At 38.3% G+C, this 17,181-nt stretch overlaps 1 protein-coding gene across 2 annotated transcripts in view; it reads left to right on the top strand.

Moving 5' to 3' along the window:
* Nucleotides 1-4,690: 4,690 nt before the first annotated feature.
* The window catches only part of msraa (methionine sulfoxide reductase Aa), a 58,879-nt gene continuing 46,388 nt past the window's right edge, over nucleotides 4,691-17,181 (top strand). Inside the window, exon 1 of one of the 2 annotated variants that reach the window (XM_085246089.1) lies at nucleotides 4,691-4,882. In XM_085246089.1, coding sequence (XP_085102215.1) covers nucleotides 4,747-4,882 — 136 coding nt within the window. In that variant the 5' untranslated portion in view covers nucleotides 4,691-4,746. Of the gene's footprint in view, nucleotides 4,883-8,170; nucleotides 8,723-17,181 lie in introns of those variants that run through there. The other variant, XM_085246087.1, reaches the window with a different exon arrangement.

Raw genomic sequence — 17,181 nt, 5'->3', positions numbered from 1 at the left:
AGCAATGACGACGGGTTGCATGGAGTTCAACAAAGGTGCAGGATGAAGCAACCAAACCGGATATAGCTTAGAAAAATGAAAAGGTGCCACGCTGAATGTGTAAAGTGCTCACCACAAAGCCATACCACAAAGTGTAGTCTTGTAATAAATAAATAAATAAAAGTGCTTTGTGATTATCATGTAGAATAATGGGAAATAAAGCCGTAATAATTTAGTTTATTTTGTTTTATTTGTTAAATTAGTTAGTAAAGGCTTTTATTTTTACATTTTCAGAATCAGAATCAGAATACTGATTAATTATAGGATTAATACATTCATATTAGAGGAGATATGTTGACATCATGGTTGGGTATGTAATTAACATCATATTTACCAAACCATTCAAGAAATAGGTTGACATTTATAATTATATACCTGTTTGATGACGAGATTTTTGGTAGAATTTTGAATGGCCTCCCAGCTGAGATGCACAATAATAAGGTGATTGTAGAGCTGCTGGATACAATTTTCTCATTTTTGGTGCTCAAATTTTCTTTAGAGGCTACATAAACACCATTATTCACAAATGTTCAGAATTTCCCCCTTTATTCTTCCCTTTTCTGAGTATAAATAAAAGATACTGAGCATCTCCATTCTGTGGCTCCAGCCTAAAGTGATTGGAACAACAGGGATAAAAAACCAAACCAAAAAAGTTAAATTAGATGACAGGCTCTTTATGGATGAGAAAGCAGTTTAATTGGGTTTGCATTAAACAGATAAAGTATTGATTTTTGTCTCTGTGGTTGAGTTTTGTCAGTGCTGCCATCATGAAGACTGGCACAACTTTTTTTCCCCCTTTATGTTCAAACAAATTCAGCCACGATCCCTGCCTCAAAAAGTCAGACAGGGCAAAGTTCGAGTACGAATGGGCCCCTGCCTTCTTTGCCCCCACCTGAACCACTCAATATATCTACTAACTTTAGCTGAAATGCAGCACATTATTTTCACTCAGAGTTGCACCAGGTGACATTTTCATTTAATGTGCTCCAATCAGTAGATGTTCAGAAATGTTTGGAGAAATGCTGCATTGCTTGGTTCTAATATAAAGAAGCCAAGGGATGGAAAGAGTTAACAGAGAAGTGTACATTTAGAAAAGTCTTCTTCTCCAGTGAAAACTAAAACTGTGCACCTGCCATCTGAATTATTGATGATTCCCACCTTCATACACGAACAATGAGACACCGAAATTAACATTTTTTCCAGCATTAGCAGCGTTCCTCCTGGGTTCTTCCATATGGCTCATCATCTGTCCTCTTTCCATCCATCCCCCCACCACCACCTAGTGTACTGGGAACCAGTTGACTGATGGAGGCTGTTCGGTGCTCATTTGACTGCACCATTATAGCTGCCGACTATGAAATAATCATCATCTTCCATCTCACGGAGCCTGATTTTCTTCAAGAAATCCCTACAACCTTATTTGAACCATCTGAGTAACACACAAATCGTTTTCTTGAACATTTTTTTGTTTTAATTCATTGTGTAATGTTTGTGATCATTTAATATTTACTTTTCATTTCTTGTCAGGGCTGAAGTGTTCACAGCTTACATTAAACTGTTCTGCTATTTGGATTTTTATTAAAATGTCAAATATTTACAGTTTACTTTCATAATTCAAACCATTATACCCGTGTGGTGTTTAACTCCCTGTAATTACAATTTTCATTGTTTATCTTTCATATTCTGCTTTCATTTTTCAAGGTATGGAATAAAACGTATCCATTTTAATATTGTGTGCATGTTCGTTTTAATGGCTGTATTTTTCTAATGTTTTGGCGCCCCTGTCACATTGTTTCTTTAGTGTAAAATGGTTACAAAACTCAGCTGGAGCTCTTTTAGGGCAAGCTTTTAATTAAAACCAGTGAAGTTCAATCCCGTGACCACTGCCAGTAACCAATAAGTGCCCCCTCTGCTTTCTTTCCATGCCGTGTCCACTTTCTGCACCGTCTTTTCTTCTTAGGCCAGCAGTGACAAAAGCTGCCTCTGCCTTACTGATCAGCAGTTTTTCTTCTTATAATGGTGACGACATGATGGGAAATAATATCATATTAGCAGTAAAAGTGTAAGATCCACAGTCTTTGAAATGTTCAATATATAATGAGTACACCACTCATGGATGCTCCGTCCTCCTCTGAGGACCACTGCGTCACCAAACACACAGGGTGAAATGAGCCCCCTTCCACCTCAACATAAACTGTTAATTTAATCCAGATAGTTTTAACTAACAATACAATTAGCTTTTGTGTCCTAAAGGATGTGGACACCCAAAGCTACGTTTTATGTGGCTCTATGATGATGTAGTCCCCAAACCAGGCCTGTTAATCAGCCTCTGGCTTCTGCAGAAATGCGCTACCATTCATGCTCAGGAGGTGCAGCACTGGGCAATAAAGACGGTTTTCGTGGAGTTCTTCAAAGGTGGAGGGTGAAACACGTCACACAGGATCTAGCTTTGTAAAGAAAGGACCCTTTTCCCCAAAGCATTGGCACAAAGTTCAGAGTGCTGTCTTACTGTACGTTATATCTACATATTAATGTATGTTGTAATTTAACTGGCATGAAAAAACTGTCCCTGAATAGCTGAGAAAAACTTTACTGCCTCAGGTGCTTTGTGATTATAACATCGAACAAAAGTGTTCTACTGACTACTTTCTGACCCTCCTGAGTACACCACTGGGGTTTGTGTAGTTGTATATACTTTTGTAATAGTGTGAACACTTATGCTCACAAAACAGTGAGAAAAGTATTAAAATGCATAATTTGAGACAGAGCTTAATTCGTATTTGACAAATGTACAAATGAGATGCTGTTGTTTAAAGGGCAGTTAATGTTGACATAGTCTGTCTGCAAAAAGCTTTGGCGGGTTTAAAGAAGCCTTTACAGTCTATAACTAAAAACCCTGACTTATGACAGATTGCCTTTAGATATGAGACAGTGTCAGACATTAGTTTTGTAAAAGTCATTTTTAAAGTCTTCTAGTCTACTGTAGACATAAATCTACATTATGAACAGCTTCAGGTAAATTTCAGGGTCATGTTATTTATGTAGATGTATTAAATAAGTCATATTTGATCATGTGTCTCTTAGTTTTCTAAACCATTTGTCCACCATGGCGATGAAGGGGACCTGAGGTCTATCCCATCTGTCCCACAAGAGGGGTACCTGCCATAGGGTGCTACTGCCCCTCACCTAAAAGTCTAGGGAGGACAAACCACAAGTCTTAGAATCAGCTTGCTGAATGAGCAACAAAGCATTTATTTAATTAATGTACAGTATTAAAGTTAGCTAGAAAAAATATACAGAACCAAACAGACATCAGGGTCTCCAAGGCCAAAACAACAGCAAAAAAACAAGTTTAGACACAACGTTAGAGATGCAAGGCTGAGACGTTTTGGAGACAAGGCATTGTGGATATATTTGCCAAAGGAAGTTGATTATGAAGCTTCCAGGAAGGAGGAAAACCACAGGGGAGATTGACGGATGTAGTGAAGGAGGACATGCAGAGAATTGGTGTGACAGAGGAGGAGGTAGGAACAGGGTGAGATGGACTGAGATGATCAGCTGTAGTGACTAAAGGAAACAGCTGAAAGAAGAAGAAAAAGATCTTTGAAACCCACAGGGAACTCAAACTCCAAACAGACTAAGTAACATTGCTTTTAATGGTGTGAAAGACAAATGTTTCTTTCGACAGTTTGGTGTTGATGAGTTCAAACTGACACAGAGGTTTAGGTAAAATGACAGATGGCCAGTTTAACTGAGTGGAATCAGTAAATAACAGCTAACAGCTCAGTGTGGAGGCTGTCTCAATGCATTTGTTTTTACTTAAGCCACTTATTGTATTATATTTGAACTTTTATTTAAAAAATCTCTGATTGTACCATTTTCTTTAAACTTGCTGAGCTATTTTTGTCATGTTGTGTTTATTTTTTCAGTGGTTCTTCCTTATTGAAGTTGTTTTGTTACACTTTTGTGGATTGGCTCCTGTGACAGAAGAATTCCCCAGCTTTATACATAAATCTCTCATATTAGTATTTAACAGCGACGGAGCACCAGTCATATAAAACTACAAACCAGCTCACATCTGAGAGACTACGACTGAACTCCATTCAAAATAATAGGAATTTTTATGTTACAAATCAAATCAAATCAAATCAAATCACTTTTTATTGTCACATCACATGTGCAGGCACACTGGCACAGCACATGCGAGTGAAATTCTTGTGTGCGAGCCCCACAAGCAACAGAGATGTGCAAACACAACAACACAAACGAGCAAAATACAAGAATGGCCAACCTGAAACTAATAAATATATGTACAATATATATGTATATGTATGTTAACTTAGCCACTGGTGAATATACAGCTCATCAGTGTTCACAGAAACAAGACGAAATGAAAAACAAACCCAGCAGGTGAATTCGTCTTTATTGTGGTCCCAGTTATTTACAAGAAAATACAAATAAAAACAATGAAAAACTTTTGTAGTTAACTTTCACTTTCTGCATCGTGTGTGGCAAAATGTGTACTTTGTCTTCAATGAGGAAATGCACTATGTTATGTTGTAAGTGTGCAATAAAACATTTTCAAAATGTGTTTTGTTTACAGTCATCATTGTGTAAGGGGCGACACTTACAGTTACGCAAACCCATGTCTGTTATGTAAGGCTAGCTAGTGCAGCAGCAGCAGGGTGTGAGAGGTGCTGAGGGTCAATGGTCTCTCCATCCAGGATCCTTTTCGTTTGGCGTCACTTTGTCAACATTCGGATGGGAGATATGGCCTCCAAAGCACAGATGCCGACCCCAGAGACAGCGTTGCCCGGCCGGACTGAGAGTATGAAAGTCTCTGGTAAGAGTGGACCCGGTTAGCTTCAGCAGGCTAGCTTAAGTTAGCCCTGTGATATAACTTTACTACATATCCGCGTTATGTAGCGAAATGAAACGAGCTGTTTGCTGGTTTGTTTAGTGTTACAATGGTCTGTGGGTTACTTCCCAGGTGTTTCCATCCATTCACGAAGAAAGCAGCTTCAGTTATAAGAATGTAATTAAGTTAAACAATCGCAAATTTATCTGATGCTACACATGCTACTACCCAGTTAAAGTATGCTTTTACTGCGCATGCGCGTCCCAGTCTCTTAACAGTGGTAGAGGAAAAAACGAATATCCGCAAATGTAGAGGTCTGTAAATAATTCACTTATTTAATACCAATGTATGAATGTAAACATATTCAGTCACAGGTTAAATTTCAGCACCTAATAAGGAAACTTAAATGCTGAAGTATTAGAAGTAAAATTTAAAAAAGGAAAAATATGTGTGAGAATTTAACCTTGTGATGGAAAAATCGAGATTTTCATGTAATTATGGGCAGAAATCACAAAAGATATCTTTATATTGCTTTATAACACTTTTACTGTATGCGGGTAAACCATGCTTATGTGCAGAGTCATGCTTCATAGGCCCATTTTGAGCCAGGAAAAAAAAGCTTGATTTATTATTACATTGTGAAGTTATTGTTTGTAAAGTAAACAATATTTAACAGTTGCAGCTTGCTGTGCCTTTACCTGGTTAATGATTAGTTAAGCATCGGTAGATAAATCTAAAGATAGATCAGACCAATAGAAAGTGAATAAAATGGAAAAAGTGTCATAATTTTACATATTGTAATTTTATCCTCCGATTGTTTGTATTTCGCAAAGAATTAGATATTTGTTTTCTCTGAATTCTGAATTCTGAAAAAGTTAGAGTGGAAATGCCCCACAGATATGTGAAAGATTAAACGGGATCAAAAGTACAAAGTGATTTTTAATCTGACAAGGTCCAAAGATTATAAACCACTGCTTAAACTGATAACAGCTCCTCAAATTTTAAGTACAGTACATATAAAATATGATGCTTTATTAGTGACTAACCAAACATTGCATTCAGTTTGCAGCAAAACTGCATTTTGATAGTTGCAGCAGTTAAACATTATGCAATATATTTGGTTTAAGTTTGAATCCATTGTGTTATAAAATTCACCCATCCATCAATTTTTCCAACCATTTGCCCAAATTCAGTGTTGTGGATGCATTTGCCTGTTTCAGCTGTCATTTTGCAAGAGCTGGGGTACAACTTAACTTGGATAACTTGTTAGTATCAGTATAATCAATTTAATTCTCAAAATATTTTCTGATATTTGCATGTTTAAAAATGATTAAGTTAGAAATGTTGGGAATCCCTTTGATAGTTACATATTGTTGGTGAAAATGAGATTTGAGTGATTTTGAATGTGCCGATGTTGTGCAGAGTATTTCAGAAATTGCTGATCTGCTGGGATTTTCCTACATAACCGCCTGCAGAGTTTACAGAGAATGGTCAGAAAATGGCCAAACTGGGTCAAGCTGATAGTAAGCCAAGAGTAAATCAAATAACTACTAGTTACATCAAAGATATGCAGAAGAATATTCCTGTCAGGAGTGTCCAACTCCAGGCCTCAAAGGCCAGTGTCCTGGAGGTTCAGCTGTGTTGGATCAAGGACGCATCTAAAACCTGCAGGACACCGGTCCTTGGGGCCTGGAGTTGGACACCCCTGATCTATGTAAACACAAGATGTTGAACCTTGAAACACAAGTGCTACAGCAACAAGATGCTAAGGCTGCAGTTAGTACAAGCTCACCAAAGTTGGACAATAGAATATTGTAAAAACGTTGGCTTGTATGATGAGTCTCCATTTCTGCTGCAAAATTCAGATGGTAGGGTCAGAAATTGTCGTAAACTATGTGAAAGCCTTGGTTCAGGCTGTTGACGGTGGTACTGTATGATAGCGTTGTGCACACTTTTGGCCCCTTAGTACCAATTAGCTGAGTATTGTAGCTGACTGTGTCCACACCTTTATGACCACAATGTACCATCTTCCGATGCTTGTTTCCAGAAGGATAACGTGCTATGCCAATTCAATAGAACACCTTTGCGATGTGGTAGAAAAGGTTGTTCATATCATGGATGTCCTGTTGACAAATCTGCAGCAACAGTGTGATGCTGTGATGTCAATATGGACCAGAATCTCTGAGGAATTTTTCCAGCACCTTGCTGAATCTTTAACATGGCGAATTAAGGCAGTTCTGAAGGAAAAGGGGGTCAAACCTGCTACTAGCAAGGTTTATCTAAGAAAACTATTTAAATAATGTATGTAGTGTATGTAAAATTCAGGTATAATTTTATAGAATTACAGCAAAATTAGATATCATGTAACAGAATGTTACATGTTCATGTATATAAAAAAAGGTGCATTTTATGTCACAATTTCCTCCGAATAATGTTGTAGAATTTTAAAACGTTTTAATATTTCATACAATAAACCATAAGACAATAATGTTGCTCAACTATACTTTGAGGATATTAAGGGGAGATATATTCCGATTAAGCATCAGATAATATCAGCTTAATTTTATACATATTAGCACTTGCTTTTAATATTCCATACATCTGTTTATTTTGTTCCCTCTTTACAAATATATTTGCCACTCCTGCTTGTAAATGGCTCAAAGAAAACTGTGCTTATACGTGTGTGTGTGTGTGTGTGTGTGTGTGTGTGTGTGTTGTGTGTGTGTGTGTGTGTGTGTGTGTGTGTGTGTGAGATAGAGAGCTTTCTGTGAGCATAAACAGACCGACAGCAGCACTAAGCTGGCAGTCAGGGCACTTGGCACCAACCTGCCCCCTCTTCACTACAAGTGAGGGCACAGAGTCTTGGCACATGATGAATAGATCTGCACTGGCACTAAACAAAAGACCTGAGATACACATATACTCACACACACAGTCAGAGACACACGCGGTCACTTCCTTTTAGTGGTAAGTGTAAAGGTTGTTGGGCGACAACAGTTTTTCGGAATACTGAGTGAGTTTTGGTTTAAGGGTTGAAGAGAAAGAAAAAGATGCGGAATCAAATATTTGACTGATTATAAATGAGTTGAATGTAAATTTTTGTTTTGTTTTTTGGAGTGTGTTTAATGTTTTGGTTAGGCTGGAGGGGGTTGGACTGGGGAAGGAGGATGTGGGAGTGGAGGGGTTAGCGGGGCGGGGGTCCACAGCGAAAGGACGATCGGGATGGAGGGTAGGATGGAAAGGTTCAGACGGAGTGGCAGACATGCTGGAGCATCGCCAAGGCTCCTCGGGAACACTGCCACAATCGAGAGAGAGCCGAAGAAAGAGCGAGGGAGCAGAGAGGAAAGGAAAAAGCCATGCCTGCAGTCGAGAGACTTGGCAGGACTTCCCTTCCTTTGTCTGTCTGGCTCAGAGATGCAGCGCCAGAGGAAATCAAGAAACGTCCAGGCATGGTGGTGGTGAAGGTGGTGGTGGATGGGGACAAGCTTTGCATCGGCTTCAAAAAGACGGGAGAGAAAAAGTATTTTCAACGGACTGAAGCGTCTTTGAGGTCAATGGAAATCAGAAACAAACAAGCCCTTTTCTCTATTTAAACGAAATTCCGCATTGGACCAATTGGACGCGATTAGGTTTTGGAGACAAAGTGTAGCGTGACTACAATGTTCAAAAGGTCGACCTGTGATTTTAATGCTAAAAAAGTAGTTTATAAAGCATTCGTATTTCTTGGAGCGCCAAACAGCATCTGTGAACTGGACAAGGCCAGATACTGGACTTCAGAGACTCTCATAGTAGCCAGAGGAAGGCCATCTGTGTGCAGCGCAAGAGGTTTGTGTATCAATGCTTTTTGGGCTTTGAAACTTCATAGACCAATAGTAATTGTTTGGGGGAAGAGGTTTCATGCTTAAGGGAGTAGACACAAAAAGAGCAGCCAGGTATGTGTTTGATGATCAAGCTTGAGGAAACAAAGCAGGCAAAACAGGGCCAGAAGCCTAAGAAAAAGACCAAAATACCCACCAAGATCTTTTGGTTGGCTTTTGCATAGTTAACAGTGAATCCAATCAGACTTTACACAGAACTATGTATTTACAATGTTAAGTAGGACTATAACTTTATTTTTAATCATGTTAACATGTCTGACCAGGTGTGCCTAGTAGTAGGATCAGAAATAATGGGTTCAAATAAGTACTTGAATACTTATGGGACTTTGTTCAAAACTGCAATAGTGATAAAAGTCATGGAAACTTTTTTTTTTTCAAGAATACTTTAAAAAGTCAAAAGTCAAAGATGTTTGCTTTATTATGATAGAGGACTAAGAAAAGTATCAAATTGTGACATTAGTCGAGCTGGAGCCTGGGACTGTTTGGAATATTAGCTTAAACCTTGACTGAAATAATTTATAATGATTTTTAAGTTTTCAGAAATTTCCTTTGTCGTTTTTAACTAGTGGTTTGTTTCACCTAAACTCTCAGACTTTCTAAGGTTCAGCATAAAGGGCCAGAAAAAGTGATGGTTGCAGGTATTTTCTTTAGAAAGATGGGTCTCAATTAATACAGTTACCAATTGCAGCTATTTAAATCTGCCTAGTTTTAGATGTATATAATAATGTAAAATCTGCACATTAATCTGCATTCATCTACATACAGACTTTGAAAGGTGTGGCCCTACAGGTGTATTTCGCATTTTTTCTTTCTCCCTTAGAAAGAATGGCACCATCTGTGTTTGATTTACAAATGACAAATTTGGCAATCCCCTCGCTCTTATTTTGAAAGTTTAACTGTTCCTAACATGCTTACCCAGTGCTTCCCGCCACGCCATGTTTCATTTCCCATCAGTTGTTTTGCTGGCTTGCTAGCTCTTGGGGCAGTCCACAGAGACAGTCTCATCCTGCAGTGTTGGAAGTTCTCCAGTTTCACCATTTTGGACTTCAGCTAGCATTCGTCATCCAGCTGCCCAGAACTGGTTCATTTATGTGCTGCTACACCGAGCTCACAGCTGCAGTCAATGACCGTGGAAGTAGAGTTCATCCACGGAAAACTTGCCTAAGAGGCAGCTTATTATGCTGATCAGTTAAATAATGCTGATCAGGCAAATAAAATACTTGCAGATAAATAAAACGGTTTAATAATTTATAATTTAAGAAATCCCAATGAAAGTGCTCATTTATCAGGAAGCTCAGTTAGCAGCCATACCTGTGCATGATCAACACAGACAGAAAAACAGGGAAATTCCATTCCCCATAAACTAACTGAATGATCTGGACCCATAGAAAATAAAGCCAACATGCCAGCACCTTAAATTAGAATTTTGACATTCTAAAGCAGAACATTGCAGCAATGTGACAACCAGAGATGACAGAAATTCAAGGGTATCCTGCGACTTTGAGTGACTATGGGTGGCATAACCACTTTTAACATTATGAAGGCAGGAATCTTAGATAAACTTTTCTAAACTTCCAGGTAAGGGATTTAAGTGACTTCCAATGAGAGTAAAGGGTACCTGTGATTGACATGGCCCAGTGCCTGGAAAATCCACCAGCCATCAGCTTCAAAGTGATGTGCAACGAGCAAATTGCATCCAGCATGGACACAACTTTAGATTTAGAAAGGAGGATTATCCCAGATATGCTCATTGGGCTATAACTGAGAAATTATTAGGCTGATGAGTGAATGAGAGCTGTTGGGGATACTGTCCATAGAGGCCAGAGCTGTTGGCTCCGACTGAAACAAACAACTTGTCTACATATAATAGCAACATTTAACTGTAATTGTCATAGTAGCGTGCACATTTGTGAATATTTCCAAACTTTGACCACACGTATGATTTGAAATTCTTACACGCTGAACACAACATTTATGATAAACACCAAACAATTCTTAAACATACATACATACAAGTAGAAAGGTATATGTACCTTTCTACTATAAAGGTACATATACTTTCATATAAAACATGGAAAACATTGGAGTTTTGCCTGAAGCCAAGTTTTTGGAGCCTAGATCAATAAGATCCCTCAAAAAATTTATAAATCAAAAGGAAGCCTGTACAGTTTTTATGAAGGGGGAAAATTATTCATAGAGACCAAAACATTTTTGTACCAGTCTGTAAACATGCTTTTTAATGCTGTGAAGTTATGAAGCGTTTTAATGTGGGAGTTTTAGACAGGCCCATGAGGCCGTTTGAGGAACTGCACTGTTTGGCACTGCATTGGCTTTGTTTTTTCTTTACAGCTAGTGTCTAGAGGTTAATCAATCTAGTTGATATTTGCATTTATTTTAATTAACATTTCCTCAACTTTTTCAGTTTATCCGCTCTTTATCTGCTCTACCTTCACTAGTAACCTTAGCCCTGCAATATGTTGTCCAAAAAGCGAATCCCTACTGGGATGTTCGTGTTTGGGGTCAGAAGTCTAGAGCTAAATATTTTTTAATGGTGTTATCTGGACATTACTACTCCTACCTGACTCATCTCAGATGTCTTAGCTCCGCTCTCGCCACCTACACACAGATGGAAAATAGTAACAAAAAGACTAATGAAGAATTTAATGTCAGATGTGTTCAGACACACAGCAGCTGGTGTGTCGATGTCTTTTAATTACCAGGTGTGCTTGTAGGTGTAAATAATTATTATTGCAACTTGCTATAATAATAACTCTGACAGCAAATGTTTCCAGGGATTTTTTTTTTGAGTGTGATGTAAATGTCTGATGTGATATTGTGCTAATGAGGCTTTGAATAGCAGATATCACGTTTGTAAATTTGTTTCTTCACACCACTCTCTGTAAGCCGAATGCAGCCCCTCATTTGACACAAGTTAGCGTTTGCTGGCATTGTGAGTACCTGTATTTATAGTTTAGTAATGTCTTTTGTCTTTTTTATCTTTAAAACAAAAGATAGTTGAAATGTTGTAAAAATGTATCACTGTCAGTTTTTATTGCTCATTTGCTTGTTTATTGTTGTAGGATTAAAAAAAAAAAGACTTTTACTGCCCTTTTATCCAGCCTATAATTTCATTATCTGTCATAAACAGGCCATTCTGCCTCTCGTCTCTTTAAGACCCACCCCCATAAAAGCCCATTTTCTTCTGATATGCCAAGTTATGGAAGACTACTGAGGAGTTTGTGAATAGTACTCCTGCGCTCTGTGGGAATGGTATATTTGTAGAATAGACACCCATCTTTGACTTTTAACCTAGAGTTATTATGTTGTTTTATTTGTGGTTTTCCCATCCCAGCATTTTTTAAAAATGTTCCTTATTATTTAATTATTCTTTTAGTTTTTTAGCTGCACAACACTTTGGCTAACACCTGCTGTTGGTTTATGTGCTGATATAAAAACAAATCGATTCAATTTGATTCAACTTGACTCAACTTGATGTTGTAACAGATGACCATATGTAGAAATCATGAGCTGATGTCGGCTTGTTGTGAGACTAGAACTCTGTTTAGCTTTGCACACTGTTAGTTATCCGGGATTTTTTTCATGTCATATGTTTTTGGCCTTACACTGATATAAGATGCAGATATAGATGTAGCTAAGAAGATGCCTCTTACAGTAACCATCTCCATTAAAATTTTGTTTGTGGATCACCACGGCAGCTTATGTTTACGAATAAATCTTCTTCTTTTGGCTGTTTATTCTGGGGTTGCCACAGCAGCACATCTGCCTCTGTCTCACCCTGTCCCTAGCATCCTCCTGCGTCACACCAACACACTGCACGTCTTCTTTCACTACATCAGTGAACGTCCCTCGAGGTCTTCCTCTTTTCTCCTGCCTGACAACTCCATGTTCAGCATCCTTGTCCAACGTATCCACTATTCCTCCTCTGCACATGTCCAAACCATCTCAGCCTTGCCTCTCTAACTTTGTCTCTAAACTGCTCAACCTGAGCTGTCCCTCATTCCCATCCTAGCCATCCCCAAAACATCCCCTTTTGTGCAGTAGACACACCAATCTTTTATCAGTAAATGAAGATATACTAAAGCTTTAACCCAGCCTGTACTTACAGTAGTGTAGGAATAGTTTTAGTATTAAATAAAATAACTTTTTATAAGATAAAATATGTATGCACTACATCATCAGCATCCATCCATCTTATTTTGTTTATCCAATTCAGGCTTGTGTCAGGCTATAACTGTATATCATAAATGTATTGATTTAAATCAAGCTTTTTTACATCTTGTAGTAAAAAGTATAATTTAAAGCCTAATTTTGTGTGCTACATGTTAGTATTATTGCTCTAACCAGCAGTCAAAATTCTCCAAAGCATGTACTTAAAGCATGTATGAATGCAAAGAACCATTACTATGACATAAAGATGTCTGGAAAACACTAAGCACTCCACCAGTGCAAAGTGCTTCAAGTTTCCCTGCATCATACACTGTCTCTAGACTAATGGCTCTGAGCGATCGATCGAGTCGAACCGTCAGGAAGGTGCACACGCGCATATATGAGCCCTGTGGAGGCTTATTAACCCACACCCCCGCTCTAACTACACTCATAGCTGTCAATCCACTGATTCAGAGGTTAGAAGAAGAAGAAGATTAGTGCAAAACAGAAAACAGACCTTCAGGTGTAGAAATTGTTTTGCTGGGGCTGATTGAGTTGTGTGTTTGGCATATACCACATACATTTAATTTTGTGCAATTAACAGCATTAAACTCTTTTTTTTTTTTTACAATTACGTTACCACTTTTGATCCATATATGTAAAGATGGACATGCTTGTTTTGTCCTACAGTGACAGATGTGAAGTTTTAACTGTTTTTGAACCTCGAATAGAGAAACTTCCGATGACCATTTCTAGTTTATGGTGTTGCAATTAAAGAAAAAAGTTAATGCAAATTAACTTAATTGAACTGAATAACTGTCACATTATAAACCATAAACATTTATGGTGACCACTTTAACAGAAACCCTGCAGTTATTCAAATAATGAGGCTATTATGGCATTAATCAAACATTTCTAACCAAACGTTATTTTAACGCAGTCACTCAGACTTTGGGAAAAGTGATGATTTATAAGACATCATTTTCATTTAGTGGATGCCGTTTAATTTTAAATACAAATCAACTAAAAAAACGAACCACATAAATAAATCTGAACTGAGCCAAACCTGCCACAGTCCAGTGGAGAGTCAGTGCCGACCTTTTTGGAGCAGTAAAAGAAAAAAAAAAAAAAAAGGATGTGCTGAAAGGTGAAATGAAGGAATCATTGCAAATCAAAATGCAGCATAATAATTATTTTTTCCCTCCATTATCTTGTTTTAATAAAGAAGGCAAATTAGTAATTGAAATGAGAATTAAATTAATTGCCGAGCCCCGTTAAATGTTGGTTAAAACCTGAATATTTATTAATGGTAATAAAATAACTAAAGTAATAAATGAAACATTGGTTAATAAAGGAAAGCAGCATTTTAAGCACCTGAAATAAAAGAAAAATACAACAAAGAAAGTGTCAGAATTTGGATTGCTGTACTTTTGATATCGATACATCAGATCAGCTTGTGATATTTTTAATTTGCACATCAGGTTTGAAAATTTGCTCCATATGAAGCTTGATTTGTAATTTTTCAAGCGAAACATTTGCTTTATTGCTGGTTCTCTTGGGTTTGGGGGAATTGAGAACTCGTCCAGACAAAACGAACAAAAAGCTGATAGCAGTGTTAAACTTCAGAAGGGAAACTTGTAACCAAAATCCCAAAAATGGGACACCAGTAGCAAAAGTAACCAGGAGAAAAGAGAACATAATCAGATGGCTTTACACAGGATGCAGGGAAAACACTGTGATTCCTTTACCTTTACCTATTCCTTTGCCTTTACCTCATACATTAGTACATTAGTACGAGGTAAAGGCAAACAAACACAAATAAAATTAAGAATTGTGGAGCAGGTAATCCCGACTGAATGAAATAACAGGAAGTGAAACTAGAGCGAGGCCCAGAAAAACAAGACAGGAAGTCACGTAGAGAAAAAACTAAACTGATGCATGAAGATCAACACTAATAAAGACGACAGACATGGGAGAGCACATGCGGATAAACAAGCAGACACACAGAGAAGACAGAGAGAGGCAAGACACATAGGAACCCAGAAAATGAGAACATTAGAAAGAGAAGAATGAGTAACAAATCAAAACAGGAACCCAAAACTCAATAAACACAACACTGTAACCTGGGACCGTGACAAATTCAATGCCTACATAATCTTCTGGGGAAACTCTACCCTCTAAAATGTAATATTTCCCCATTATACACAGGGGACTCCAACAACCTTGTGTTAAAAATAAGTGAGTGTACAGGTTCCTTGTCATGTCCAGTATGTCTGCGAGCCGCAGAACAATAACGGTAACGCTGATGCTTGTAATGATGGGCGGTTATAAAAAATGATGACGGCAATCAGAGCAGCTGATTGAGGGGCTCGGATAGATTGGGAGAGAGAAATCCTTTAGCAGGGAGAAATAAATGGAAAGAGAGATATGGGCGAAGGAGGGAGAGGTAAAGAGAGGATGCAAGGAAGGGGGAGCAGGAGGAAGATGAAGAAACCAGGCAATCAGAGGAGGCGAGGGTGGGGGGAGGTTACTTTGTAGATTTAATTGCAGTGCAGTAGAAGCAATCTTTTCACTGTGAGTGTGTGTGTGTGTGTGTGTGTGTGTGTGTGTGTGTGTGTGTGTGTGTGTGTGTGTGTGTGTGGACTCCAATCTCCCCAAGCTAGACATTAGCTGCAGTGCTTCATTTATCACTGTCAAGTCGGGAGCTCCAGGGGGGAGGAGGCGGGGTTCTTCATGGAGATGGGCGATACCAATTTTTTTTCAATTTGATGCGTTATCAATATTTCTAGCTACAATTTTACTGATATAGATACTAATCATTTCTTAAACAGCAGCATTTTTAAAGAGAAAAGTAATTTTGGAGGAAATACAAAAAAGAAGACCACATGACAAATGCTAATAACTGCAGTAATTGGAAGTTTCTACCATGACATTTTGCATAGACACTCTTCAGACAGGTTAAAATGGAAGAAGACATACTTTAGTGATCTTTAGACTTTTTCTGTAGAACCACAAACATATGTGGGAATTTTTGTACATATAGTAATGTCTAAAGTGTTGAATTACCCCTAATTTCTTTATATTTTGCGCAGAAAATCAGACATTGATGCAGATATTCATTGAAACATCTGTCCACTTGTGTAATTTGGCACACATCAGCCTTTTCTTCCTTTCCTTAAGAATGGCTTCTTAACAGCCACCCTTCCATGGAGGCCATTTCTGATGAGGCTTCACGAACAGTAGATGGATCCAGTGAAGGCCATGTCTCGTCACATTATTTTGAGATACCATTCATCTGCCGTAGGTAGATTTATTAAATTTAATGGAGTTCGAAGTTAGCAGGAAGTTAGTTTCGCTAGTTACCTAAGCATGATATAGCATGTTCTGACTGAGTGATTTGTGATAAAATTAAAACATACAGCTCTGCCACCACTTCCAACATAAATGAAGACAGAAAACCAAACATGTACTTTTGCAGGGTTACTGAAGTTGGGCAAGCTCAGGGGTCAGCAACCTTTAAGACCCAAAGAGCCATTTGGACCCGGTTTCCACGCAAAAGAAAACACTGGGAGCTGCAAATACTTTTTGACATCTAAAATGAAGATAACACTGTAATTATTGTTTTTTATCTTTATGCTTTGTGTGAACAACTAAGGTGTGTTGCTTATGAAACCCATGAAGTGCTACAGAGAAAATTATATTTTATTTATGTAATTAACACATTTTGAACGAAATATAACAAACGGAAAGACACCCAGCTGAACTAAAATGATCCATGTAGCAAACAACAACTGTTGTGAGCCGCCACCCTTATATTGCCTTTGGGCTTTTGGAGCCTTGGCCTGGCTTTTAAAAAATAATTGGAAAAAAAGCACTATGCTGCTAAAAAAAGAAAGATAGATATTTGCAAAATTCTGCCTAAATATGTATTTTACCTGACCAGACCTGGCGTGGTCTGCAGCGCCGCTGCAGGGGAGGCGGACGCACCTGAGCGACACCCGCAATCACGGCTCGCCGCCTTTACGTCTGTGCTCTCTCTGCTGTTGTGTTGGCGTGTGTCGGGCTGTGAGCTGCAAAGCTACAGCCGGCTGTATGCGTATAGCAACTGTGTGTGAAAAGCTTGTTCGTGCAAACATCGTCGGGTCTGCCGTGATATGTTTACAATGGGACTTCTGCTCCTGAACCTTTGCGCACAGCGTCTGCAAATCAGGGCTGTACGAAGTCACTTTCATCTTTACG

Source organism: Mchenga conophoros, linkage group LG15 (genome assembly GCF_057382185.1).
Source record: "Mchenga conophoros isolate Kocher_MC1m ecotype Shallow Benthic linkage group LG15, M_conophoros_male_GT1.1, whole genome shotgun sequence".
In the NCBI taxonomy this organism is placed as follows: Eukaryota; Metazoa; Chordata; class Actinopteri; order Cichliformes; family Cichlidae; genus Mchenga; species Mchenga conophoros.
The sequence above is the reverse complement of the archived record's forward strand: the minus strand, read 5'-3'. Positions and strand labels throughout refer to the sequence as shown.